A 27,644-nucleotide genomic window follows, 5' to 3' on the forward strand; every position below is an offset into this window, starting at 1 on the left:
CTCTGGGATCTGCACCTCTTATTAAACAGCTTGGGGGTGAAAGGTTGGGATAATTTCCTGACCTAACAGTGCAAACTTCGTCTAAAGAATTGGTTCCAACATACCGTTTCAGAGCCACGCCCAGAAAGCAGGGCTTTGTGGTGGAAATTAAACTCCCCCAATCGCTTCAATCTTTCACTTCTCCTCTCATGGACTGTTAAGCTAAATGGCACGCCATTCCTCATTTAGTTAGCATCCGTTGCACCTCCGACCTACCTATCTCACACCTCGCCCATTGCACGTCAATCATCTCCACCATCGAAATGAATATACTCTTCCTGCTTTGAGATGTCAAACAACACGTCTATTCACAATCGGCCCTACCGTTCCCACCGAGTCCCGGCCTGTACGCGTTGCCGATCGCGGAAGATCCGCTGTCATATCGACATTCCCAACGAACCATGTCTTTCCTGCCGCGAACGACGGTTAAAATGCCAATATGGAGATTCTATATCCACTACCGATCTCAACGAAATGAATGGAAATGGACGACCTCTAAAGAAACCACGACTCAGCAATGACGATACTGCAACGAAGAAAACCACCAGTTCGCAATCTGCACCATCTCTGCCAAAAAATTCCGTCAGTACGACCGATCAGTCGTCGATCATGTTAGGTCCTGCTGTTGCAGAAGATATCGATATTCTTCAGCGGCATATATCCCAGCATAAACCCTCTGATGAAGGGACATCAGAGCTCTACCAAACCGTGTCTCATGATGCCTTAAACCCCATCATCTACCTCTCTGTGCCCCGAAATAGAAGAGGGCTCAGACCAACCAATTCCATTGGGGAGGAGCAAGTTGAGATACTAGAGCAGATATTTGGGCCGTTCAAGTACGAAGTACTGCAGCTTTTCTTCTCCTACGTCCATTGCCATTTTCCGATTTTGGATGACGAAACATCCTCCATACTGCGGGAAGGCTCGACCGAGAAGATATCGAAATCTCTCCTATGCGTAGTCTACGCGATTGCCTCCCCAAATTGGAGGAAATCGGACATCCTGAAAATGCATCCAAAACCCGATCCTCACTATGTGTGGAACAAAGCTATAAATGCTGTCCTTGAGGACTTCTTGAGTCCAAGTCTAGCAACGGTATCTGCCGCAGTACTTGACCTGGTTGGTCGTCCCTCGATATCTATTGTTGGGAACATTACGCTTTGTGGACGCACTGTGGGACTTGCTCATACTCTCGGCCTTCATCGGGATCCTTCAAAGTGGAAGGTTTCTGAGGATGAGAAGTCAATGCGGATAAGGCTATGGTGGGGTGTACTCATTACCGACTACTGGGCCAGTATTGCCTATGGTACGCCGCCTCACGTCGCTAAAGGCTTCTATGACGTTCCGATGCCTGTTTCCGACTCTCTACTATCGTCAAAGGCAACCATGGCCCAGAAATATGCATCTACTTGCTTTATCCATCTTTGCTCACTCACAGAGCTTCTTGGAGATATCTTGCCTTTAGTTTATCATATTGGACCCAATCCAGAGGAACTCGAGCGGGCTGTAGAGCAGTTAGGAATTCGCCTCAACAATCTTGAATCGCAACTACCAGAATGGCTTCCTCTACCAAGCCTGGCGGGCACCAGCAATCTATGGTTTTGCTTCCTTTCTATGAGACTTCTGCTCAACCGCGTAGCACTACGTGCAGCTGTGTTGATAGGCAACGCCCAATCAAAATGCGCTCGCCTCGATGAATTGCGCGCGTCTTCGGCCGCTCTGCTTGATTTTATTTTGTTTCTCGGAGAAAGCCAATTCCAGGACTTTTGGTTGCCATATGCTGCTCACCTTCTCGTCCTCGCTACTATGGTCGATTTACGATGCCTAGTCGAAGCTCCAAATAATGAAATCAGAAGCGCGTCGATTCTACGACTTGAGCGCTTCCTCGCACATATTCAGTCTGCGCATGACAACTACGACTGGGACGTCGCGAACTATTGCCTAGAGAGGTGCTCGGATCCCATAAACAAGATCTCATCACTACTCGCACAAGAAACTCATCCTCCTCCAGAGGCGCAACCCAATATCAATGAAAATGGAAGTGGCGAACTTGCGACGGCTTTGGACGATCCGTCGTTCTTGTTCTCAGACCGTCGAGACCCAAATGCTTTCGACTTCTCATGGGAAGCACTCTGGGACACGCCGTCGGCTATGCCAAACTTCTCAATTTAAGAGTGATGGCATGATATGAGCTGTTGGTATGATCATCTCACATTTTTAATAATTTACTTAATACAAAAGGCGACTTCGAGTACATCCGTGTTTCCAGGATTAAAATGGAATTCCAAAATTCACCGTGGATGTGAATAACAGCATGGAGAATATGTAGAACTCGAACAAGCATGTCAGCTTGTTTCGCCATATTGACTTTTACCCGCTTTAAGCAAGACTTGAAAACCTATCATTCGAAATTCCACGACAACGAACTTCACATCTTAGAGGTTGGCCCCCACTCGGCCTCCAAAGTCCTGTTGATATAAGGGCATCGTTCCGGCCACCGTTGAGAATGCCTTCTCCATGATCGCCAGCCCTTCTTCCAGCTCCTTCAGGGAAATCGTAATTGGCGGTGCAATTCTGAAAACACCCGAGAAGCTTTGCATAGTTCCAAGCTGCGCCCACAACCCCAGTTCTGCCATTCTTTTGCCAATTCGATCCCCGAGCTCCAACCCAGGCTCTTTTGTTATACGGTCAGTGACTATCTCTACACCAGCCATCAAACCTCTACCGCGCACATCTCCGATACATCCATAGCGCTGCTGAAGGTGCCGAAACCCGGCTTGCAGGATTTTGCCCAGTTCGCGCGATCTTTGTACCAAGCCATCACGAACGACTATCTCCAACACCTTATCGCCAACCGAAGCTGGAATCGGATCATTGATATGAGTTGTATAGAAAGTGAAGTTGTTCTCCTTCGCAAATCGGGCAATGCTATCGCTTGTGATCACTGCACTGAGTGGTAGTCCGTTGCCAAGCGTTTTGCTCAGAGTAAGAATATCCGGAATCACGCCATCATCATGGTGCTGAAACGCAAACATATCGCCAGCCCTCCCAATAGCGGTCTGGGCCTCATCACATATGAGAAGCATCCCTCGTTGGTCGCAATGTTCTTTAAGAGCTTTGAGATATCCAGCAGGTAATGGATGCATACCGGCTGAAGACAGGATTGGCTCAGCAATAACTGCTGCAAGGGAGCCGCAGGACTGGCGATCTATGAGTGAGAATCCGTAATCCAATTCTGTGCGCCAGTCGTGCGATCCGTTGGGATGCCGAAAAATCGATCTGTAGGCGTTTGGAGCCGGGAGGCAGAAGTTTCCGGGGAGCTTTGGAGCCATCAGTAAATAAAGCCCACTCAGCACTTGACCTTAGGATAGCTTACCACTGGGCCATATCCAGCGCGGCCTGAATGATATTGCGCACCATTGGCCGCGCCCACCATTCCATGCCAACTAGAGCTTAATCCAACAATCTCGAATTTACCAGTATAAAACTTTGCAAGCCGAATCGCAGCTTCGTTGCTCTCTCCTCCGGTGCTCAAGAAAAAGGTTTTATCTAATCCTCTCGGCGTTAAATCTATCAACCTTTTGGCCAGAGAGATTACAGGTGGCGACAACATGCCACTGAACAGATGGTCAAGGTTTGCGGCGTGGTTTGTGATGACTTCAACTATTTCCGGATTTCCATGGCCGATTAGACAGGACATTTGGCCAGATGTCCAGTCTAGTATGCGGTGTCCGGAAGCAGTGTAGATGTACACGCCCTTTGCACGGGATATAATGTTAGGGTGAAATTTGGACCCATAGGTTAGGAGACATGAGGATGCCTCGGCTCTCAGTTGAGACTCATCAATGGAGTGGTAGAGGTCTGCCATGCTGACTTCGGTAGCAAGAAAAGAAGCGGAATGGCGTTGTGAATCTGCAATAATTGTACCAGTGGATCGGACATTGTGCCCGTATCCAGACCTATATTCTTCGGCAAACGACATCGAGGCCCAATGACACTTAGGAACACTTGGTGGGGTTTCCCGTCGGGGAAGGGATTGGGGAAGCCGACGGGAAAGTCAAAGATGTACTTAAGTAAGTAGATAAGGTACAATGAAGAATCTCTTAGTTTTCAAACTAAATCCCACTCAATGTTATTAATGTATGGCTTATATCTGTTAGGTTCCAATTCACCTTCTGAAATCCATGGATAACCTCGTACCGCGATCGTACGTTCTACACTATCCTTCAGCGCTCTCCGTGCATGAGTTACAGCTCCATCAGTTTACACAAATTTCATACAATCTATATCCGCTATGAAGCTTCCATCGTAAACTTATCAGAAATTTCTAGATTAGAAATGAGGAGAGTTATAAGAGAATGTTAAGAGCGTATGAAGGTTTACGATCAGTCCACTCCAAGACCAAGAAACACCTAATCCACATAAAAAGGTTTCAAGCTAACGTCCCCGAATTTTTTGCAGCTGCAGTGCATGTTCTCCAGTAAACACACGAGTTGAGACCACCTTATCATCCACAGCCCAGCAAGTTAATAGTTTATCTCACCTTACTACATCTTCATTAAAAGACATCGCCTTACTATCGACCAAAAAGCAGTTATGGCTCCTGAAATCATGGCTATTGGTATTGCTGTATCTATCATTCAAGATGCTACCTGTTGATTGTGGGTAGTTTTGACATAGTATCAAGTCTCTCTGCACCATAGTCTAGGCCACCTCGGACGAATCTCGACATTTTAGCGCACCGTTCCAAGAGAAGGCGTTCTTAACATTCACTGATCACTGGCCGTTTCACCACTCTGCCCACCTCACTTATTGAGCAACAAAGGGAAACCCTGCCAGAAACTAACACTGGACGTTGACGAAAGCGCGAGCCGCAAATCTGAAGTTCTCCAAGTTTACATTGTTGCGGGTGGGTATTACCGTGCTTATGGCTCAATTCAATTTTCTAGAGGACCGGGATTTATCTTATAACAGACCTGCTATGACCGGTTAAGTCAAACTTCAGAGATGAGAAAGCGCAGCGGGAAGTTGAACGAAAGGGAAGGGTGGGCCAACATAAGAAAGGCCTTAGGAGGTAGAAATATCTACGACAGAACAGTTCAATACCAGCACTTTTGATTTTGAGGAGATAGGAATTCATGAGAAATATATCCCAATTCTTGATTAGCTGTAAATAATGTCTCATACCATTTAGGCTACATATCTACACAAATGCTGGGGGTGCTTCCCTTGATCAATATTCATCAAAAGTCAGGCGAACTTAACGACCGCTCCGTCGAGGCCCTTGTCCCTCTGAGTATTGAGTTTTGTGCGTACGCTTATCGTGCTGCCACTAGGCACATGTATATGAGCCAGTGCCGTGATCCGGGAAGCAGCCGCCGCTGCAGCAATCGTTCATGTTGTAGAAACAGTCCACTACGGTATCAAATTAGCACCACATCACCCGGGAACTTCTGGCTAAGAACTTACCTCCTTTTCCGAGGCAACGGGGCTCGATGTTCTTTACTTCTTCCGCAGCCGGAGCAGCGAAAGTGCCGGCGAAGAGCGCGGTAATGATAGCGAGGGTGAGCTTCATTCTGAAGATGTTGGAAGCGAAGTCTGTTTGATTCAAATTCAAAGTCGCAAGTTGGTGATATTGCTGAGGAGGATGTCTCTTTCAGAGAGCAAGAAGCATCTACTTATACTAAAGCAGAGAGTTTCCCACGTGATATCGTTGCCCCCAATCCCCGAAGGCTATTTGTGCGTGTTGCACGACCACGTAAGAGATCAAATCCTAATTACTACTCTCCGCAGCTAACGTTCCATAGTTGAAACACCTTCGTATTTCTCTATATCCTAGTCAGTGGAGTAATCGATATGCGTGCTGTTATACCCCAGTTCACTAATCTTCAGATCTCCTATGGCCATGAGTATCCGATCGGTGCTACAGCATGAATCTTATTGGGAGTTTTCTGTGGGCCTTTCATCGGTAAACTTCCATTTGCGATAGTGAGTATCGGATGACATCAAGCTGAGCACAGTAAGCACAACTGCAGTCGACTCCACAATTTATTGCTTGGGAGCCGTATTCCCATATAATATCACACCAACCTTCAGGGTTGACGATATCGACGAATGGGGTAATTTCGATGCTTCTCAGGATTGCACGTGCGGTCAAGAGTAAAGACACGGAGGATGAAGGAAGGCATCCTTGAGCATTGCATCCTAAAGCGAGGCATTCCTGGTAAAGTCTGATGTCAGTGCCGAGAGGGGCCTTGGTTATGTAGTGTGGCCAGCCCTTCAGTGTCTTTTCTTTAGGTTCAACGCCAACTTCTACTGTCCAGACTCCGGGTTTTAGTTCAAGCACAGAAAAGGTCTGCTTAATCCTAATACTATTTAACAATTAAAAGATCTAAACGCCATTTATGTCAGTGTGGTTACAATTTTCGGTGCTGCGATTGAGCCAGAAACCCCCACTCCTAGCGTTTGTTCCCTCATCCTTCTGTATCAGATAAACTATCTGAATATAAGCAACATTCGGGGGCTTACAACGTGTGGTGGTGCTCCTCTACCATTACTTTACTTCTCCCCGAAACCCTGCACTCATAACTATTTTAGAGAACCTAAGAGGAAATCTGTGTTTGAGCTACCCTGGTACTTTCACTCTGAGTGCGACTTCCTCTACTCCTCCATGCAGACCTCCCACATTTCTAGAAGATTACACACCTTGGTTTGAATAAAATGGATGGGGACAATCAGGGACATGATGCACATATTTATACAAATCTATATCGTACGCATTTAGAACCCTGGACGTGATAGACAGTCTTGATAACTTTGTCGGTACGTTCGGGGGATAGCCCACATCCATGGATGTTCTATAAAGCCTTTGAAGGAGCGCGGAAGTCATGAGGAACTTAGTCAGTAGTTAGAGGGGGGTGTCTAAGGGCCTATATACGTAAAGGAGTGAGGTAGGCAGCAGTAGTGGAGCTCAGAGAGCTGGGGAACTACAAACATATCCTTTATTAATACAACCTACCATCTAACGTAGCATACAACAAGGTGGACTTTCGGACAGAAAATAGTATGTTAACGTCCTCTCTAATTTTAGCAAGAGGTTTATTACAAAGCGGCTTGTACTACGGTCTTTACGCGCGATAGGTATATATACTATTCTGTACGCAGAATCAACTGTTGGTTGATCATTCGCACCTTTTGGTTGTATTGGCGCAGTGGTACAGAGCTCCGTTCTTACACCAGTCATGTTCTAGGTTATCTGGGAACATGCTCTAGCCAAGATAAGACTATGGCAAGAAGCCAGTCTACCTCGGAGACAAGGTCAGAAAATGTCCGGTTTCTGGCTACATAAGAAAGTGCTCATACAGCCAATCTAATGTGGGCCTGTCATGGCGACGCCTTCGCAAACTGTTTCGCAAGTCAAACGATATGTGGTCGAGTGTTTTATCTCAGCTAGCTCAGACGTGAGGAGAGAACCGAGGACGCACAAACCACCATGCATATTGCTACTCCAAATAGAGTATGGCCTGGGGGGTTAGCAGTTTCTAACCCCTGTTAGTAGCGTTTCTCTCCTTAGCTGTCTAAGGGACTTTTGTAATTTTCTCTATAAATTAACCTACTTTAAAAGCTAAATATAATGTTGTAATTTATAATAGTATAATAAGTTTATTATTAACAGCCTTTAAAATTTAATATAATACATAGATTTATAGTAAGTTTTAATTAAGCTTATTTTTAATAAAATCTAAATAGCTTAAAAGCATTAAAAATCTAAACATGTGCAAAAAAAAGACTTGTCTATACCCTAATTTTACGCGCCGCGCAGAAGCCCCTCTAAGAACCCCCCCTCTAAGAACATCTACAACTACTACGTTCTATCATGCTAAACCTAGTGCGCTGTATATTGTTACTGCTATAAAACACCTCTAGTTCTTAAACTATAAAAAATTATGTTAAGCGTTAACCTTTAGTGTAGTAAGCAATCTGTTAGGTTTACTTTATTAGTAGTTATTTAGCTAATGTCCCTTTTGCTACTATAGCTTTAGCTAGGATAAAAAAGAAAAGTAAAAGAAAAAATACATGTAATAAAAAAAATAAGCAGTGTTATATACTTCTCTGCGTTGCTGCTTGTCTACTGTTAGATGTAAATATAGCCGCTGCTCCTACATATAGGCTAGACGCAGTTATGTAGGATTAAATTAACAACTGTAACTTGCTTAGCCTAATAAGACTATAAGAATTAGTCTCTAAGTGCTTAGTTAAGTTTAATGTTTAGTACTAAACACTTCTGCTTACTTAAGCTATGTAGGCTATGTTAGGTAGGCAAGAGCTACATAAGCAGTAAGTAAGGGCTGTCTGCAGACTTGTATATAGCTTTAGAGATATAATATTAGTAGCTTAGACTAGCTTTAAAAAGAGCGTTGTCCTGCACACATATTCTATGCTAACTAGTAATATTACTTTTTAGATTATACTATTATTAAAGCTAGAAGACAAGCAACTAGAGGTAATTAGTTAGTATAAAAAGGCAAAGCCTTATCTAGTTATAGCGTAGACAAAGAACGCTAACCTAGGTCTCTTTTGCAATATTAGAGACTAAAAATACTTCTATATCTTAATTAGTTTAGAATAAGCTATCTCCCTAGTGTTTTAGTAACTGTTTAATAACACTATGTTCTACACTAGGGTTAGTCTAGTAGTGTTAGATAAGTGCTATATTATTAGATAGTAAAAGAACTTTTAGAAAAAGTACTTATAGTTCTATAAGCTTTATTAATCTATGTTATAAAACATAACCTTCTTTGCTTATATAGCTACATTTAATTAATAAACTAAAAAAGTAGTTTAGAAGTTTAGTAGCTTTAAACTAAAGGCTATAAATAATAGCAGAGATTTTATTAGAAGCCTAGAGGTTATTTAGACATTTGTTAATTAGCTAGAAATTGTGTACATAATTATTCTAATTAACTATAACAGTAAGGGGACCTACACCTAGCTACTACGCATTGTTAATAGCAGTTAGAATAAGAATACACCTAGTATCCCTAGTAACCTAGCTCTTATACTAAAAACTTATGTGTTTATTAATAGTAAGACCTATATTACTAAAGTTACTAGACTTCTCTAATAATAGCTTGTATCCTATAAAGGATATACTATAGCACAAGCTAAGAGTATTATCTAGGCATACACAGGTTGTGTTGCAGATGCTAACTAAAAAAACATACATAAGAACTTTAAGAAAGTAGACTTTTCTATATAAATTATTATTTACACTACTGCTCTTAGTATAAGTATAGACTTGTCTAGTATACAGTAGGTATACTAGTAGAGCATTTTAATTACTTAGGATATTAGCAATCTTGTCTAGCGCTTTAGGCGTGGTGCGCGTAGGCCTAGTAAGACTGCTATAGCTATGCTGTACGTCCCCTTCTATGCCTTTAACTGCCTTAGTACTAATTTAACAGACTTAGTTAGCAGTAATAGTGCAAGTAGTAGCGCTATTAGCATAGTTATGTAAACAGTAAAAAGTTAGTAAGGCTTAAAGGTAAAGCCTTATTATAGAATAATAGTGTCTATGCTTTATTAAGCTATCTTAGTAAATTTGCTTAAAAGAGTAGTTACTAGTAGTAGTTAGAATAGCGCAACTTTTATAATAAAAGTTATGCTAGAGGTAACTTTAGTAGCTAAAGATTCTTTTAAAATGTCTAAGTCTATAATAGTAACATTAAAAGATACTTAAAACTGTGTTTAAGTATATTAAAAACATAGGCGTGCTAGTAGGCCTTTTAACTAGATAAATAAGTAACTAGTTTAGCAGGCTACTATTAGTTCTAATTAAAAGGCCTTAATTAACTCTAAGTGTTACTATAAGCATATGCTTTAGTATTTCTAAAAAGACCTTGCTATTAAGTTAACAAAGTGTACACCCTCTCTGCCTAAAAAGTATTGCACTAGATGTAATCTATATCTTGTGCCATATTAGGTTGCTGCAGTCCTAGAAACTAAACCCACTGCCCTAGGTGCAAATACTAGGGCTAGTGTTGTGTTGTAGTACCTGCAAAAGATATTTTAAGCACTAGCCCTTAAGCACTTCTTAGCAGTCTACAGTATTACAGCTAGTAACATATAAATACTGCCTTTTTTATTTATATTTATGCTAGAACCTACATAATAGGCGCTAGCTAAACTTATAGCTAGGAAAAGGGCTCTAAATAGTTAAAGGGCGTCCTAAATATTTAAGAACAAGATAGACTATAATAGCATAAAAGACTGTCTGCCTTTAGACTAGCCTTTTATAGAATTTTATCTAACTATAGTTATTTATAAGGTTAGACAGATTATTTAGTTACTACATTATAAGTTTAGAAACATAGGTAAAGTTTTAACTACTTTAGGCTTTTTAGCTTATTTATCCTTAGTTACTAGTTTTTAGTCTTATAATAAAAGTCTTACTATCTAGGCTGCTTAATGTTAGTTTACTTAACAGTAGTAATAAACTAATTAGTTTATTAGCTTATTATAGTTAGTAAAGCTAGATACCTTATTTATGTCTATAGAATTAAGCATGTTCCTAGATTTACTAATTAGTAGCAGTTCTCCTTCTCCCCTAGACAGTTACATACTAACAGATCTAACAAATTACAGTAGCTCTTTTATAGACAATGCGTTTACAATAGCTTCTAGTGCTTTTAGTATACTATATTCCCCTAGAATAGAGTTGTATACGCCTGTCTGTTGTAGGCAGTGTGCTAGTGCAGTTTTTAGTATACCTAACGCTAAGTAAACACCTTATACTCTAGCTATTACTAATTAGCCTCTAAGTAGTGCTTCTACAACGCTACTAAATATCCCTAAAGACGCTGTTGCTAGTCCCTGTCTCTATTATAGCATTAGGCAAAGCAAGCAGCTAGTGCGCTACTCTCTTATTACCTATTCTCTAAGATTATTAAGAAGGACAGAGGGTTTAGCTAGCTTTATAAAGAACACTTAAATTCCCCTAGCTAAAGTTAAGGTATTTTATGTTAACTTAATTATACTAATTACAACTCTAATCTGTAAGCAGTAGAGGCACTTGTTTAATAGTTACAACAGCAGTGTATCTAAAGTGCGTATACACTGCGACGCTGCAGAGCTGCAGCTAGATAGCTAGAAGTGTTAATAAAACATTACATTAACTCTAACTATAAAAGACTTAAAGTTATATTAATAAGCATGTTAGTTAAAGTTTTACTATGCTTATGCGCCTTTTTTTATAGCGTAAGGCAACAAATTAGTTAGAGTAGTGTTAGAAGTGTAACTCTTAATAGCATAGAGTTCTTACATAGTCTTTTTTTTTTTAGGCTACTACATAGCCTTCTTTTTTTTAGGCTACTATATAGCCTTTTTTTTCTTAGGCACTTCTACGTTTCTATTTCTTAAGGTTTATAACACAGAGTTGCCTTACTCTTTGTAGTATAAAAAAATAAGTTAGCTAAGGTTATAGTAAAGTTATAGTAGAAGTGTAATTCTAAAGGGCGCAGTGTTACACTTCCTTTAGTGTAAAAAAACACATTAGTTAAGGTTATGTTAAATAATATAGTATTTGCTAGCAGTATAGTAATAGATAAGAACAGAGAGAGCAAAGTAAAGCGCAAAAGCACAGTGTAAAAGAGTAAGGTAAGAGGTGCTATATGTTATTATTAACAATAAAGTTAGAAAGGATATGCTAAAAACTAAGAAGTTGCTAGTATATAATTAAATAGTCTTATGTCTAAGCGCTTTACTACATTATAAAGCCTATATTTAGCAACATTTATAGTAACTAACAGCAGAATTTACATTAACAATATGTTAAACACTTAGTGTAAATTTTAACTTTAGATGTAGGTAGTACTTAGTCTTAAATATTATAGATAATTAGGTGTGCCTTTTAGCTAGACAGTAACAGCTTTTTAAACTAATAGGCCCTTTTTAGTTATAAACAGCTATAAAGTAACTATAAGCTTCTTAACTTCTAAGAGTAGGCTTTAGAGAAGATTTATAACATAATATTAAAAACTAGTTTTAGAGACTTTTCTGTTTTATACTAGAAATTTAACTCTTATAACTATAAGAGTGCCCTTATTTACTCTATTAAGAGTAAGGCTTACATGCAATAGCACTAGTTAATAAACACAGACTGCTATAAAAGCGCTTAATTTTAGTCTACTATCTTATAATAGTTTTCTCTATAAGAGAGTTTATCTTTTAATAGACAGAATAAATAAGTTTAATAAAAAATGTTTAAGCCTCTAAATTACTTGCTATTACTTTTAGATTTAACTACAATGTATAATTAAAAGCCCTTAGTGCCCACAGTCTAGATCTATCTAGTTCTAGGTCTAGGGGAGTTGTCTGTCTAGGTCTAGGGGAGTTGTCCGTCCAGGTCTAGGGGAGTCGTCCGTCCAGGTTGGCCAGTCCACAGATCTAGGATAGGGGAAACAGAACACGCAAACAAAATACAAAAAGCAACTAAAAAGCACACTAGTTTTAACCCTATATAAATATAAGCAGATCTATTTTACTATTAGCAGTCTAGCATGTATTAAACTATATCTAAGACTAGTAATTAGCTAATCTGTAAACACTATTTAGTATAATTTAAACTAAAGAAATTAAGAATACTTAGCAGATTATAAGGCGCTAAAAAGTAAATAAAGTAAAGGCAAAGATTAAGTAAGAAGGGCAAGAATTAAGCAAAGGTAAAAATTAAGTAAGGATTAAGTAAAGAGTAAGGATTAAGCAAAAAAGGCAAGAATTAAGTAAAAAAAGTAAGAATTAAGTAAGAATTAAGCAAGAAGGGTAAGGATTAAGTAAAGAGGGCTAGAATTAAGCAAGGATTAAGTAAAAAAAAAAGAAGAAGTAATTAGTGTTCCTATATTATATTTAGCGCAGTTTAAAGGGAGAGGTTAGGGTGACTTAGCAGAGTAGGATTTAAAGGCTAAGGATAATAAGTTAAGAGGATTTAGCAGAGGGGCAGGCTCTTTATATACCCTTAGCCTTTTACCTTTACTCTAGCAGTAAGAGTACTTAAACTACTTAAAAAGTGCCTTATAGTAGTAAAAATAGGCGTTATAAGACTTATTAAAGAGTAATTTAAGCTTTTAGCATTTAACTAGTGTTAAAATTAAAGTGCTTTTAACCTTTTTAGTCTCCTAAAAGGGTGAAAACACATAGATATAACATATGTAAGCAGATTTTTGTTATTATGTAGCCTAATTTAACAACAAGCAAGCTAGGCAGCAACAGTATAAAAAGAGATTAGAGGGATTAACTGCAGTAAACATATAGTGCACGTAACTATTAACTAAATAGGATATTGTCTAAACGCGTTAACTAACAAGCTAAGATTAGTAGGATACTCAGCCCATTTAGAGATAGGGCGACGTCTAATTATGCCAGTACAGGCCTAAATTTTGCAGGCAAATTAATTAATTTAAGACTTGTCGCGTATACTAAGAGCCTTAGCTAGGGCTTAGAGCCTAGGACTAGGGCTTAGAGCCTAGGACTAGGGGCTTAGAGCCTGGGACGCAGCTCAGGATCTGGAGATATTATGTTCCGAAGCTCAGTGTATATAAGGAGAGCCTTCGGCTCTCTTAGATAGCAGAGTCACTTCATCCAATCTTCTAAACAGCTACTGCCAGGCTATTTTATCCTCCACAGTTATAGGCCCAGCGCTTTAAGAACCTAGGACAATTCTCCCTACGTAACTATAGCGCTAGCAAAAGCTGTTTAGAAGCTCTTTTCCTTATCCTCATTAATCCTCATCACCTCTAAAGCCCACGTCATGGCTGATTAAGATGCTCCTCTCCCAACAGGAGCATACCAGCTCAAGGACCACGCGAGCTGGCCTCTCTAGTTTATCCAGCTCCAGTTCCATGCTCTCAGCAAAAACCTATGGGACATAATCAATCCAGATGGACCAGACGCTCCAAATCCTATGGACAGCGCTCCAGAGATGCCCACACTCAGAGCGATCACTGCTGAGAACCCACTGGAGAAGGCCAACGCACAGTACCAGACCAACATCGCTGAGTACCGAGCTCAATCGAGCGACTGGGCTTCCCGCGCGACGCGTCTTCAGACAATCTGGAACTGGGTCAATGCAACTGTCGCACCAGAGCTCCTAGGACCCGCAATGATGCAGCTCGTGTCAGAGAACCGATCCACCCTACAGGCACTCGTACGAGCCTTGAAACAAGAGCTAGCACCAACAGACGCAAGCACGAAGAATCTCGTACGAGCAGAGTACAGAGCTCACCTCACCAAGGCGAAGCATGGCACCATGACCCCGGAAGCTTAGTACCAGCAGTGGCACTTCCTGTACACCAAGGCAACAAGCACAAACACAGGGTAAACGCGCAGCGCTGCTCCAACAAGCCAAGTTGACGCTCAACGCAGGTGAGCTGCTGCGCAGCTCACCTGGGGGGTGTGTCGCGTATACTGAGAGCCTTGGCTGGGGCTCAGAGCCTGGGACTGGGGCTCGGAGCCTGGGACTGGGGGCTCAGAGCCTGGGACGCAGCTCGGGATCTGGAGATATTATGTTCCAAAGCTCGGTGTATATAAGGAGAGCCTTCGGCTCTCTTAGATAGCAGAGTCACTTCATCCGATCTTCTGAACAGCTACTGCCAGGCTATTTTATCCTCCACAAGACTAGATAATACAAAGCACTAATAGACCTGCTGTAGCTCTTTAATATCTAGCTGTTGTCCTTATAGTAGATAAGAGATAATTAACTACTTAGATAAGAAAGAAGTAGGAGGCACTTTTATACTATAGCTAGTAAATATTTTTATATATACGCTGCTTTATTATTCTTTAGCTAAGTTATTAAACAGACTATCTATTAGATCCTGTATCTTATTAGTAACACTGTATGTTGTGTTCTTAACTGCACCTGTGAAGCTAGCAGCATTAATAAAAAAAGACTTATAAGTGCTAATACTTATAAGGTCTGTAACATCTAATTCTAGCGCAGGATTAATAGACATAACATTAGCTGCATTAAAGTCTTTAATCTTAGACGCTAACAACTTAGCACCCCCTAAAATAATATTAGGACTAGTAAGTAGTAGCGCCGCACAAGGCTAGAATATTCTAGAAGGAGGTCTACACTGTCCGCCCTCTAGTAAATAATAAGTAAGAGTAAATATCTTAGACCTAACATCTTACTATAAATGCTTATTATTTGTCTTCTTACTAAAGGCGTTCTCTATAAGCGCACGTAATTGCATGTAGAACTAGGAGGAGAGCGTAAGACAGCTAAAAGTAAAGTTTACGTTATAAGTTTTATTCTTAAAGTGCTGCATGTTAAGTTTGTACGTACAGTTTATAAGCTTAAGCACTAAATTAGTAGCCTAAAATGTATTAGGCTTTCTATGTACATTAACTAGTCTAGATGCAAGGATAGACTGCTAGAGTATTAGAGTAAAGACATTGTTAGTTAACATTTACTAAAAATATAACAGTTTAGTGCTGTATTAACCCTACTTAGACCTAAAAAACATAATAGCAAGTAGGTTAATTAAAAGGCAGATAAGCCTAATATTACTATGCTTTACAGCATAATAAAAGCTTAGGAACATCTTAATTTCTTAGAGAAACTAACATGTTAAGGTAAACTTACTAACTAGGTTGTCCTATCTGTCCTATGTAAGACTAGTAAAGACCTTTACTTGCACTTAATTAAAGACATTAAAATAGTCTCTAAAAGTAAGCTTACTAATAGCTTTAAAGTATAGCTCTAAAGTGTACTGCTTAACATTATTAATATTATCTATTAAACTTTAGAGAAGGCTACTATTACTTAACTCCTAGTAAAAAAGGCTAGTAATCCTAGCATTCTAGCTTAAAGTAATAAGGGGAACTGCTATGTAATATTTAACATTACTTTTATTAATGCTTAATTAATTTAACTATAAGATATTATGTAATAAGTTACTTAAGAAATTAGAGCCTTCTAGGGCTAAGAAATACATGTAGATAATTATATATGTAAGAGACTAGAGGATATAGAAGTACACTAGCAGCCTAATTATCTAGTCCCTTTAATTATATAGCTTAGAGGCGTCCTGCTGCTCTTTTTTAATACTTTATATAAACTTAGCTGTCTTCTAGTTACCCTACATAATCTACAGTTACTTCTTAAAGCTTAGTTTATTAGTGTCTAGAGGTAACCCTAGCTGCTTTAACTATATATTATTATGTACTTTGTATGTCTTATTAATAACACCTTTATTAAAAAAAATAGCCTCTAAATAATTAACTTAACTAGAAGTTTTATACAGTAGCATATTAAGTGCTAGCATTAATAGTTCCTAAAGCTTACTCCCCTTAAATATAGATAAGACAGCGCTAGAGTAAATAGCTGCTATTACTTATAACATAAAATATACAGTAATCCTCTTACTTATAGGATCCTAAACTATGCTATTAGACTTTATAAGGTGCTTAAGCTATAGCAGCATGCTTAGTTTAAACATAGTTTATTTAAGCCTATCTAATAGAAGCTATAGGCACTTAATAATTAGCGCTGTAGTTAGGTTTTGCTGCGTAAATGTACTAGTACCTAGTGCATAGTTGCGTATACAGTCCTAAAAATTATAATTGTTATATATAATTATAGACTGCAGGTCTATTGCAAGACGTAGTAACCTAAGTACTATTAAATAACATAACTACTAACTAAACAGATATAACTTATAATAACTTTATTTTATCTGCTATATTATCTACCTTCTTGTTAATAACCTTGTAAGAGTTACATAGACTAAGACTTAATAACATCTTAATAACTTATTACTTTATGCCACTGCTATATAAGTATAGCCTTAGTAGGTAAGCAAAATAATTTAACCTCCTTTAAGCCTAAGCGTGTAAAATAATAGCAGTAATTAAGTACACTTTACTATTATATAAAGTCTTTGCCTTTAAATAACTACACTAGGCTGCACACTTATTACTTAGTATGCTACTAATAAACTTGCTCTAAGCTAGAGCCTTTTTAGCTAAAGTTATGCCTGTACTAGAAAAATTAACATCCTTTAACTTAGCATTAGGCTAATACTGCCTAAACAAGGGCTTCTTAAGTAAGATATTAAACTCCTAGTAAATTAAATTAAAATTAAAATTATTCTAAACACCCTAATTAACCTTTATTATTATAAGTAAGTTATACTTTTTAAGCGCTTTTTTAAAAATTATTTTTTTTTTACTAGGCTTTAAAGTCTTTTTTAGAAGAGGTTTATCTAAGTATAACTTAAAAAAATTACTAAGTAACTATTTAAGCTTATGTATACACGTTAATATAAGCTTAAGCTTTTATCTCTTTATATAGTAAGTTAATGTTGTGCAGTAGGCGCAGTCTAGTAATGTGTTAACTAACTACTTAGTAGTAACAGCATAAAGCATCTTAACGTCTAAAGAAGAGGGAAAGAAGGTTATTAGAACAACAGACAACAGTAACATTAATAAAGGGGGTATATTTAGTGGCTGCTAAGATGGACGCGGGGGTAAATGTAGATGTAGGGTGCAGCTAGAGGAATTATTACTTATTTTAGCAACAGATAACGCGCAAATTGTCCTAAAAATTAATACACAGTAGCAGTATATAATATAGTTACTACTATAAAGTTTTATAAAGTTTAGAGGACAGAAACGCAGATAAATTAATAATAGAAAGTCCCCTTATATAAAAAGTAAGCAGTAAAGTTGTAGTATTTAAGAAATAATTATAAAAGTCCTTTAGATAGCTAGGGAGAGAAAGCCTTTCTTACACCCTTATTAGCTAGAGAGATGGGGCTTGCGCCACTAAGGCCACTAGCAGGGGCTTGCCCCTGTCGAGGCTCTCTCCCCATCCCGTCTGAGCTTGCTGAGATAACGAGTGTTAGTTGCATGACCTTAGTCTAGCCCAGAAGGGGTTAGCCCTTATTTCCCCCTCCTCTCTGGCGCATCCGAAGTCTTCATTTACACAGCATCGAATAGCGAATTTAATCTACACAGTCTAGATTTCTCTAGCCCATACCGGAGTCTCCTCTCAACTTAATCTAACGTAGATCAAAAACTTGGCTTAGGAGGCTCCTGTGATATTCAAGGTGTTTGCAGCAGAACCCCGCTTCCTTCCCAGTCGCTTTTAAGTTGAGGTATCCATCCAACCTTCGAGCTATGCCCGAGCCTTTTATAAGACCAATTGAACCTTTACATGATTTGGACGCTTGCCTTCACATCGTAGGTTTTCCCAACTCTCTACGTGTAAATATATGTATTTGACGCACAAGATTCAGTTCTTTGCAACGATCGACAAAGGAGTCGACTTCGAACCGGCACGTACCATTGGCTCATATGTTTGGTGCCGACCATACCTCCTCCTCTCTCCCGAAACATGTGTCGTTCTCGATGACGGCTCAGGTCAAGCTGTCGGGTATATCATTGGTACGGAATCTACCAGTACCTTTGTCAAGAAATGGAGAAACGAATACATTCCTACTCTAGACCCGACATTCGTTCCGCGGCCGGATGAGCCCAATGAGGATGATCCGAACGAGCCCAAAATCTTGAAGTATGTAAGACGAGCGGTGTACGACCCAGAAGGAAACCTGCTACAGAAATCAGCGCCGACTCTTCTTAAACAGTATCCAGCCCATTTTCACATAGATATTCTTCCGAAATATCAAAATAAAGGATATGGGTTGAAGCTTATGGCTACTTTTTTGAATAAGATCAAAGACCTTGGTGCTGGTGGAGTTCATCTAGGCATGGTGGCTGAAAACAGAGATGCAAGAAGATTCTATGAAAGAAGTGGTTTCCGGCTTTTTGGGGAAGTGATGGATAGTGGAGAGAGTGGTGAGGTTGGGCGGACCGGGGATGCCATATTTATGGTTAAGAGCTTCTGACGTAAGCCTTTTAGGCCTTTCAAAGATATGACAATGGGCTACTGGGGGTACACCGTAGATTAAATCGTCTCTCGCTTTTGGATGATCTGTTCCGTGTGACGATGGCAATACTTGCAACGTAGCAATTGTACGGGAGCGCAAACAGGTATTCCGACCTTACGAGACACTCTACCACGAGATCTAGGATATGAAACCACAATATTACAAAAGGATTGGACTGAAGAATGAACTGTCTAATAGGTGTTAATCTAAGCCAGCACGCACGCACACAAAATAACGATCCATTCCCCTTGACTGGCCTTCACAATCGACCTATATTAACCTGACCGCGTTATAATGAGTTAGTATTTACATACGGAAGAGATTTTTGCAGACCCTACCATAAGTCTGTACACTATCTGCCTTAACACCATAACAGTGTACTAAGACCTCTGAGATGATTATTATCCAGCTAATGTCGTAGACGGTGAGGAGGACAGCTACTTTCGATGCTAAACAGCTCGAATGCCTAGCATTGTAGCAGTGTACTTGTCGCCTTTAATATCTATTCAATCCCTGCTACTCCTACCTCGAACTCACACAGACGCTCTTATTGACTTCAACCTCCTAGGATACCACTGAACATGCTATCATCATGTATGCTCAGCGTTATCCGATCAAGGGAGGCGTCTGGTCGAACCAGGATAATCGCCAACACTTCAGCCAAAACTTAGAACTTCCAGAGAAGTGTGGGGATCAATACCGGCCCCGAGTACCGCAGCTTGCCCCAACATCGCAATACCAACGACAGATTCTTGCTTCAAGATACCACATGAACATATTGTTAGATCCCTTCAGGAGCTAGATAGGAGCGTGGAATCATAAAATGGAGTGGGCACACTTCATCGAGCGCAGCATGCTCGTTTCCCAGATGTGCTTGAAGCGGAGGCTAAGATCAATTCAATTGCCCCTCACGCTATACAAGATATCGTCGACCCATACTTACAGGCCGCTTACTCATCGGATTCGCACCACTCGTTCCCCAAATTCCCTATCGACCTTGATACGACAAGCACACTTTCTAGTCTCCAGAGCAAGACCTCTGACATAAGCTCCCATGATAGGTACAGGCCCTACACAAAGGCGCCTATCGTTTGTGACGTCCCATACGGAGTCCGGCCCGAGCCTCCCAAGATTTCGCCAAGTAGTGCTTCGGAAGAGAAATCTATCGAAAGTGACTTTGATCTTGGTGATGAAATTGCGGAGCTTAAATCCCCACAGTTAGGAAGCAGAAGCTTGAGATCTCAGGGCTGCGCCACTAAAATTCTGAGTATAAGTAGCTCCGCTTCAACCTCCACTTTCTCCAATCTACAGTTTCACAACTCGGTAAATCCAATGCTGCCCAAAGGACCTGATCCGAGGACTTTCACTAAATTCTGTGAAATTTTTGGGAGAGAGGACTCCTATATTTCCGACCGTCTAGATCCGCTAGATAAAAGCGATTCTAGAGGAACTCGGGTGGAGAAAGACCAGAATCGATGTAAGGCTGGACGTTCGGAGGGCAAAGTTCTCGAATAAAACCCTTAGGATGATTTGGGAAGGCAGTTTCACTGCAGATATAAGACTTCCGAAATTTCATAATCAAGATGAAGTGGTTTCTGATGTACAGGCCTGCACCCTCGGGAGTGTGAGAAGGCGAAATATTAGGAGCCACAGGGTAAGTGAGATGTTTTCAGCTTATCATGTTTGCAGAGATAATAGGTCCTAAGACTTTTATTGATGGGTGCTAATGGTTGTCTCTGATAACTTAGGAAGTTAGGGGTTTGCTAGTGCACTTGCATAGTAGATTTATCTCTCGTTCTAAACTTTCCAGGGTGGAATATGCTTTTGACAGACCGGATCATTAAGTTTTTGGCTTTTCTTCGGCTTACACCTGATCAGGTAGACTCTATTTCTAGATAAACATAAAACCATACTCCTATTTACGTTAGTGCCTCATAATTCCGACCTTTCATTTATTGAAATTGCTCTAAACGCATCCGTATCAAGCCGTATAACACGAAGCGTTTAATACGGTACACCTAAGAAGTTTTTAATTTTCTAGATTTCTTACTAGTATAAAGAAGAAAGAAAAGAAGGCTCGAGTTGTTTGCTTGAAATTACATATTGGCATGTCCCGTCGTAGGTGCGAACCCCCACATCCTAGGCACAAATAGGTGCTTCGGTCATATGTTGAAGGAATAGATAGTGAAACCGCCTACAAACCTAAAGACGGTAGCTCGTGTTTGAGATGACGAAGCGACATGCACCATTTTCAGCTCTTGCCATCTGTGCCGCTTCTTCCTGCCCACACGGAAATAAACGATCGACCGTGCAGCAAATATGAAAGGAGGCACCCATGACCTGCGGAACCGCAACATCTCGACTTGCGGCTCCGCTCCAATCCTCGGGTATGGAATCACATCCACCACATGGGGGTTTGGCGTCGTCCCCTGCTAGATTCGAAGAACTGTTCCAGTCTCAAGCGTGCTTCTTAATCGTAGGCTGGGATGGACGAGCACGGTGAATTGTCTGCAGGATAGAGCTTTATAGGAGTTCGGCTTATCAATTTATCCCCATCACTGGTTATATACATCATCCTAATATGGGATTTTCTGGATTGTGATCTTTTGGATTTGCAGTGCCACGCAGCCCAATATTCGCAACGCCCGTCAACAACCCTCATTCCAAATGAAGGAGTGAGCAAAAGCTTCCCCATGACCCTCTCCATAGACAGCCTCGCTTGCCCCTGCTTGCCCCCGCCTACCCTCGTTTGCCCATTCCTGCTTTTACAATCTAGATAAACCCGTAATCTCCCTTGGAGCATGATACGTCGGAACCTTCATATCGAGCGCGGAGCCAGAGTAACCCAGGTCCTCAGCAGTCAACACTGCACACTTCTCTCCAATAAGAAGGGCAGTGGAGTAAGTGTTGCAGCCGACGTTATCGGGGCAGATGGACAAGTCAGCGACCTTGAGGCCCTTGACACCGTGGACGTTGAGACGCTCGTCGAGCACGCCGTGCTTGACGATCGAGTTGCCCTCCTTAGGTGCCATGGAACAGGTTCCAAGGGAGTGCCAGGTGCTATATATTAATTTAATATGTTAAATAAATGGCGGTAGTGAAGTAGGGTGGCTTACGTCTCAACGTGTCTCTTCACCCAATCTTCGATGTGCTTGATATCTTCATTCGAGTACTGAAGATCCTCTTGGACATGTTGCGCGTTCGAGTTCAGGAAAGCTGGCTCGGGAGCTCGCCCTTTGTCAACAGGCATGCTCCAAGATCCGTGCTGAATACCAGCGGTGAGATTACCGGGGAGGGCATACTGCATACTATTAGTCTCATTTAATTCTCACGGGAATATGGTTAAGCACATACCGCATTGGTGGTCGAGAGATCGAGATCTTTAGCCCGAGCCGGGCTGTCGTACGAGTAAAAAGGATGCATAGCCTGGACTTCACCAGCATAAGCATCCATTCTGCGAGCAGTCTCCCGTGATTTGATATAACCCCAGACCATCGGTGCCATATCGCGCTTATCGTTCATGAAACCGGCATCGAAGTCGGGGGCTTCGTACGGGTTCGGCGAGACGATATGAGTCGAACCACGGGAGAACGGGTATTCTAAGAAGTGGAACATGCTGAAAAACTTGCCCGGGGGCATGAGCATGTGGTCACCGAACCAGCCGGCGATGACGGCTGCAAAAGGTGATCTGTTAGTGTTTTGCTTTGTAGAACAAGACGAATAAAATGAGATTGGTGCCTTACAGTAATGCATAACAGGCTTGTCGGGTTTATTCTTAAAGTAACTATCCCACCCAGACCTGAATTCCTTACAGGGCCAGTTATCCATCATCTTGAGCTCCTCCTCTGTAGGCCGAACCTTAACACCTGCCTCGATACCATTGGTCGCCAGAGGTCCAGTGCCGTTAATATTCCACTGCCCAAAGACTTGCTCCTGGACCTTGGGGTCACCTCGAACGAAGTCGTCGAAGGATTCAACATGCGGCTTAGCACGGAAGACCGAGAAGGTGAGGTAGTGGTCTTGGAAATTGAGACCAACGCCGGGGAGATCAATGAGAGGCTTGACGCCAGCCTTGCGGAGCTTCTCGGGGTCACCAATACCAGATCGCTGGAGGATGAGGGGTGAGCTTAGCGTGCCACCCGACACGATAATTTGCTTGCGGGCTTTGATAGTCTTCGAGTGGTTCTGACCTGGAGCAAGAGGCTTGGTGGGAACGGTTCGAACGCCCACTGCTCGGTCGCCCTCGAGGACAACCTGAGCGCGAATTAGCAGCTACATACCGAGCGACTCGAGCAGACATACCTTGTCGACTTTGGTGTTGACCATCAAGTGCAAGTTTTGGTGAACAGAGCGGGTGCTGTGAATGTATCCATGCGCGGAGTCAGAACGACGACCAGTGTCTCGGTTGATCCACTTCAGCCAATGTTCGGCACCATGACCGGTGACTAAGTCCTGGAGATCATCGGTCGTTGGAATGCCCTGAGATTCAGATGCTCGCAAGAAGTCCTCCTTGATTGGATAGGTGTAGTTGCCAAATGACACCTTGATTGGTCCTTCGAAGCCGTGAATGTCACGGTTATTGCAGGAACGCTAGAGAGCCTTAGCAAAGGTTGCCCCTCGAATGTGATTTGATGTGAATACTTGGTATGTCTCGTGCTTCTTCATCAAGGGAATGAGCTCCTTTGTGGTCCAGCCCTTCGCCTGGAAGTCGTCATAGTCCGAGGCTGAGGCACGAGTGTACATCTAGGACTTGCGTCAGCTCCCCGACTTTCAAGATCCAGGGAATGGGTCTCACCATGAAGTTAATAGAGGACCCGCCTCCTAGAATGTGAGCACAAGGTACCACAGCCCGTCTTCCATCAAGCCATTCCGAGGGTCTCGAGTAATAGAACGAGGCAGTCTTGCTGTCCAGTTTCATATTGCGGGGGTAAATGCCGGGGCGGAAGACCCTGAAAACCAATGAATTGAGGCGAGCGGCTGAGTGAAATCTGGGGGGCTTACCAAGGGTTGTTCAAGTTGTTCTCTCCGCCCTCAATCAAGAGGACCTGGAGATTATGGTCCAAATTTGCAAGCCGCCCAGCAACCACGCAGCTAAGAGCAAAACGTTAAGTAGTGAACTCTTGTCAGGTTTTCTGGCTTACCCGCAAGAGCCTCCACCGCAGACGATGATGTCAACCTGCATCAAATGAGCCACCTGAAGACATGAAGTACTTAATTAGTATACCTCATCTGGGATAGTCATCTTGAAAGTTTATGAAATGGATTCCTTCAATTGCTTTCTGTGTATGAACAGGAGGAGTAGGGAGAGTACTACCACAGTAGAAGCAAGTCAACTGGGTCCTAGGCCAACAATTTGATTGCAGTACCCAGCTGCTTTAAACAACTGGACCCCGCACCTACAAGTTCGCGTCGGCGCGAAGGAGCTTCATCACCTGAGCCATTCTCGAACTGCGCATTTCGTCAGCATCGATCGTGGATCCTAGACTGTGCATACCTCCAGGAGGGGACCTAAACTTCTCCTGCCTGACCCATGCACGTCGCTCCACCAAAAGAGGTTACCCGACATCGAAGACCCTGAAGAAACTTGTCCCAAAGGTAAAGCGCGGAATAGTGCCCGCTTGACGGCATTGCAATTCTGCGGATCCGCAATAATGCTGAGCTTGGAGGTTTTGCTCTGGATGCACGAAAGAACGGGTACCTTGCTACTGATTGGCTTGGCAAGTCGGGTAAGGGCTGTGTCGACCCAAAATAACGGGCTTGGATAAAGGATTGTGCTGGGATTAGCACCACAGCAGGGGCGAAGTTGAATGCGGAGAAAGTGGTGGAAGTTGAGCAGATTTGCTGGGATGTCCTCCCCTCCTGTGCTCTGCGGAGCCGAACAGCTAGGGTCCAGAAGCTACGTCAGAGCTGGAGTTCAAGCTTCTGACCTCCGCAGCAACACGAGTAGCAAGTAGCTGTTTCGTCGGGGTGGGGTGGGGAGGGGAAGGCTGACCGACAGGGACGAAGCGACCAAGAGGAGTGAGATAAAGAACCATTACGAAGCTGATCTTGGCTGCAATTGATGCTGCCTTCTTTTGTCATATAGTTCAACCTTACCTCTAGGGTGGAAGCTCTTCAAGCTCCTCTTCTGGAGCTAGCCTAATGCGGGGTTCCAAGCTCATGCAGGCGCTGGCGTTTGAGCTATCCACTGCGTGCCGTCTTTAGCTTACCGATGCTGAAGGTCAATAGCCAAAGTCACCGCGTGGGTTGGTCGGATGTGGGGTGCAGAAGCTGTTGTTTGAGCCGTCTCACAGGGAGAGGAATCTTGGCAGTGCAGCGAGTGGGGCCCTATCCTTGGATGCCGAACCGTCAGGTGCGGGGAATTTCACGACAGTGGACATCCATCGGCCATCTCGATGAGAACCTTCTCCTCGTTCCAACTTTGCAGAGCCAAACCGCTCATCGTTATTTGTCAAAACTCTCCGGAATAATATCTCTCTTCTAAATTGGCTACGGGAAAATGTGTTTGCAGCAAAACGCAGCGGCAGGAATGAATTGACAAGAGGCCAATAGCCAAGTGATTCAGTTTTTGCTCCAGAGAACGTAGAGTAGGGCTTCTTGTGCCACGCTCGACCCTTATTCCCGGGCACTCGGCTCGCAAGCAAGGCCTGCGCTCGTTACATTACAAATAACACTCTTTAGAATCATCCTGAATTCAAAACTGATCGCCATCTCCTTTTTCCCTTTGGACCATACTCACATCGACTTCCGCGCGCAACTTCCGTATCGATAGCAGTTCCCTAGGCAATGGGCCCTTCAAAGCGGTCGTCTCCCTCACGGCCACGAAAACCCGGAAAGTCTTCCAGGCTTGGTGTATACAAGTCTCTTTTCAAAACCCCGGCGTCACAGCTATTCTCTGTTTCAAAGCTCCACCAGGCCCATTGCGAGAGTAAGATGTAATCGACAACCTGAATTCGGCCTTGCCCCGCTGCATGCGCCAAAGCCATGTGGCATTGAATAAGATTTGACCGGTTACCAAGGTTTTGTGTGTACCCTTGCTTCCAAGAAGACGAGAATGTCTGTGGTGATGCTACACAGTCCTAGCTGAACCTCCTGGCTGCGATTGCGTATACGAACAAATGGACTTTAGCTAAAAGGCTTGCAGAGTAGGAATACAATCCTAGAGCAAGCAGTCGGCTATCTGGTCTTGCTACTTCGGCAGCAGCAAGTACTGGTTAGTGAGAGATCTTGATCCTTTCTTCAATTCACCTCCTGGCCTGGACCTCCTTGAGTAACCATAAGAATTCAAAGTTAGCCTCAGTGTCGTTATCGATCACATACTCCTCTGCCACCCTCCGAATGGCACAGTGATGTCGAAGCTTGCCTTTCCTTTCCTCGAGAACACGTCGCTCTAGATAAGTCGCGAATAACTAGGGTTTTAGCCGCTTTGAGTTGGCTGGTATCCATTATCTTCGTCATGAAAATTGCCCTCGGCATTTCGGTAGACAGAAATCCCGTTTAGGACGAACAATCGGTCTCTTACACACACACAAGCTTTGGAGGCTGCAACTTAAACCTCAACATCTGTTTGAGACCCCGAATAATAACAATCTCAGCTAGCATGACCTAAAATATTTCTAGGACCGATTAAGAAGGTTCACGTTGGCGAGGCCAGCGCTCGACTTCGGAGCCAGACGATTGAGGACAGTGTGGGAGGGGAAGCACATCGAAAAGAAATGCATGGGTGTGAGTGATAAGCTAGCTTCTAAATTTGCGCTTCTTCGGACGGATAGTTAGAGGTGAGGTCACTTATTTAGACATGGGAGGTGGTCACCGTCTGGTATTGAGTTTTTCCAGTTTGGGGCGAATACGGTTCATGATGATTTGTTGCGGAGTCTTGGTGAAAAGATACCAAGGTATCGTACTGCTAATCACTAGGCCGATGAAATGGAGCCCGCGCAAGACTGAGGAGTCTAAATTTGAATACTCCCTGCTCACATTGCCTACTATCTGTTTGCAGATACAATATCATATACTGAGGTCTGATTTAAGAGGGAAATGGGCATCATCTCAACAACTGTTCTAATTCTGCCAACAGGTTTTGTAGATCAACTTCGTCCTAGTCATGTTCTTTGGCATGTAATAACAGACGTAGGAGAATACACCTGTGTGTAATAGGGCGTTTTTGTCTTGATCATCGGCTTCGATCAGTTAGAAAGCTGTAAAATTTGTCTTGCATGGACAACCCTCTGGAAAATCTCCGCCTTATATCAGACGATTTGTGCAGCCAATGTGCGTCCGGATACGCCTCGATATTAGAAGCGCTGCACGTCAGCTTGCAGGAGTAAAGCAACCCCTCTTCAACATCAAACCGCTTCTTACCACATCCAGTCCCCATGGTACTCCACGCGGCCTAGATTTGCTGAGCGCGCCACGCGTTTGGACCTCAGCTATTATTGTAGCGCGGGAGGGCTGGTATCCTCGGGCCATTCGCCGGGCTTTGCGTGGGTTTATTAGAAGGCTGTTTCGTGAAATGCACAAAGTATCTGTTCCGTGGGGCATTCACGCTGTCCCAACGCGATGGTCTTGTGTTCCCATCTTCTGTGGAGGGAGCCGGTAGTTGTAGCAACGCAGGAGAATGCTCTGAAGCAAACACGATTGGAGGATAGGATTCTC

The 27,644-nt window shown here is 42.4% G+C and overlaps 7 protein-coding genes across 7 annotated transcripts; 3 read left to right on the top strand and 4 right to left on the bottom strand.

The window, feature by feature from the left end:
* Nucleotides 1–302: 302 nt before the first annotated feature.
* On the top strand, nt 303–2,211 carry BDR25DRAFT_275136 (C6 transcription factor-like protein; the record flags this gene model as incomplete). Its single annotated transcript, XM_033687473.1, has 1 exon — nt 303–2,211. The coding sequence occupies exon 1, from the start codon at nt 328–330 to the stop codon at nt 2,209–2,211; it is 1,884 nt and encodes a 627-aa protein (XP_033554605.1). The 5' UTR covers nt 303–327.
* Nucleotides 2,212–2,364: 153 nt separating this feature from the next.
* BDR25DRAFT_275140 (uncharacterized protein) lies at nt 2,365–3,907 on the bottom strand (the record flags this gene model as incomplete). The annotated part of the gene is made up of 2 exons (XM_033687474.1): nt 2,365–3,359; nt 3,416–3,907. The coding sequence occupies 2 exons, from the start codon at nt 3,905–3,907 to the stop codon at nt 2,475–2,477; spliced, it is 1,377 nt and encodes a 458-aa protein (XP_033554606.1). The 3' UTR covers nt 2,365–2,474.
* A 10,007-nt stretch (nt 3,908–13,914) lies between these two features.
* Nucleotides 13,915–14,602, bottom strand: BDR25DRAFT_3687 (uncharacterized protein; the record flags this gene model as incomplete). The annotated part of the gene is made up of 2 exons (XM_033697070.1): nt 13,915–14,546; nt 14,568–14,602. Coding segments are annotated over 2 exons (321 nt in total), but the record flags the coding sequence as incomplete, so codon positions are not given.
* A 3,437-nt stretch (nt 14,603–18,039) lies between these two features.
* On the top strand, nt 18,040–18,947 carry BDR25DRAFT_275142 (GCN5-related N-acetyltransferas-like protein; the record flags this gene model as incomplete). The annotated part of the gene is made up of 2 exons (XM_033687475.1): nt 18,040–18,282; nt 18,339–18,947. The coding sequence occupies exons 1-2, from the start codon at nt 18,220–18,222 to the stop codon at nt 18,945–18,947; spliced, it is 672 nt and encodes a 223-aa protein (XP_033554608.1). The 5' UTR covers nt 18,040–18,219.
* Nucleotides 18,948–19,383: 436 nt separating this feature from the next.
* On the top strand, nt 19,384–20,959 carry BDR25DRAFT_348088 (uncharacterized protein; the record flags this gene model as incomplete). The annotated part of the gene is made up of 9 exons (XM_033694367.1): nt 19,384–19,406; nt 19,468–19,477; nt 19,558–19,673; nt 19,700–19,799; nt 19,842–20,444; nt 20,494–20,670; nt 20,738–20,747; nt 20,800–20,867; nt 20,918–20,959. 9 exons carry the CDS (start codon nt 19,384–19,386, stop codon nt 20,957–20,959), a joined length of 1,149 nt encoding a protein of 382 aa, XP_033554609.1.
* A 653-nt stretch (nt 20,960–21,612) lies between these two features.
* Nucleotides 21,613–24,231, bottom strand: BDR25DRAFT_275145 (alcohol oxidase p68; the record flags this gene model as incomplete). The annotated part of the gene is made up of 10 exons (XM_033687476.1): nt 21,613–22,049; nt 22,106–22,290; nt 22,344–22,663; nt 22,733–23,243; nt 23,292–23,579; nt 23,631–23,732; nt 23,785–23,938; nt 23,991–24,080; nt 24,131–24,165; nt 24,214–24,231. The coding sequence occupies 10 exons, from the start codon at nt 24,229–24,231 to the stop codon at nt 21,755–21,757; spliced, it is 1,998 nt and encodes a 665-aa protein (XP_033554610.1). The 3' UTR covers nt 21,613–21,754.
* Nucleotides 24,232–25,087: 856 nt separating this feature from the next.
* Nucleotides 25,088–27,034, bottom strand: BDR25DRAFT_348090 (uncharacterized protein; the record flags this gene model as incomplete). Its single annotated transcript, XM_033694368.1, has 12 exons — nt 25,088–25,169; nt 25,199–25,292; nt 25,336–25,622; nt 25,691–25,853; nt 25,902–26,047; nt 26,079–26,174; nt 26,238–26,321; nt 26,374–26,457; nt 26,518–26,594; nt 26,630–26,747; nt 26,803–26,954; nt 26,993–27,034. 12 exons carry the CDS (start codon nt 27,032–27,034, stop codon nt 25,088–25,090), a joined length of 1,425 nt encoding a protein of 474 aa, XP_033554611.1.
* Nucleotides 27,035–27,644: the final 610 nt, after the last annotated feature.

This window comes from Lindgomyces ingoldianus (assembly GCF_010093535.1).
Source record: "Lindgomyces ingoldianus strain ATCC 200398 unplaced genomic scaffold BDR25scaffold_1, whole genome shotgun sequence".
Taxonomy (NCBI): Eukaryota; Fungi; Ascomycota; class Dothideomycetes; order Pleosporales; family Lindgomycetaceae; genus Lindgomyces; species Lindgomyces ingoldianus.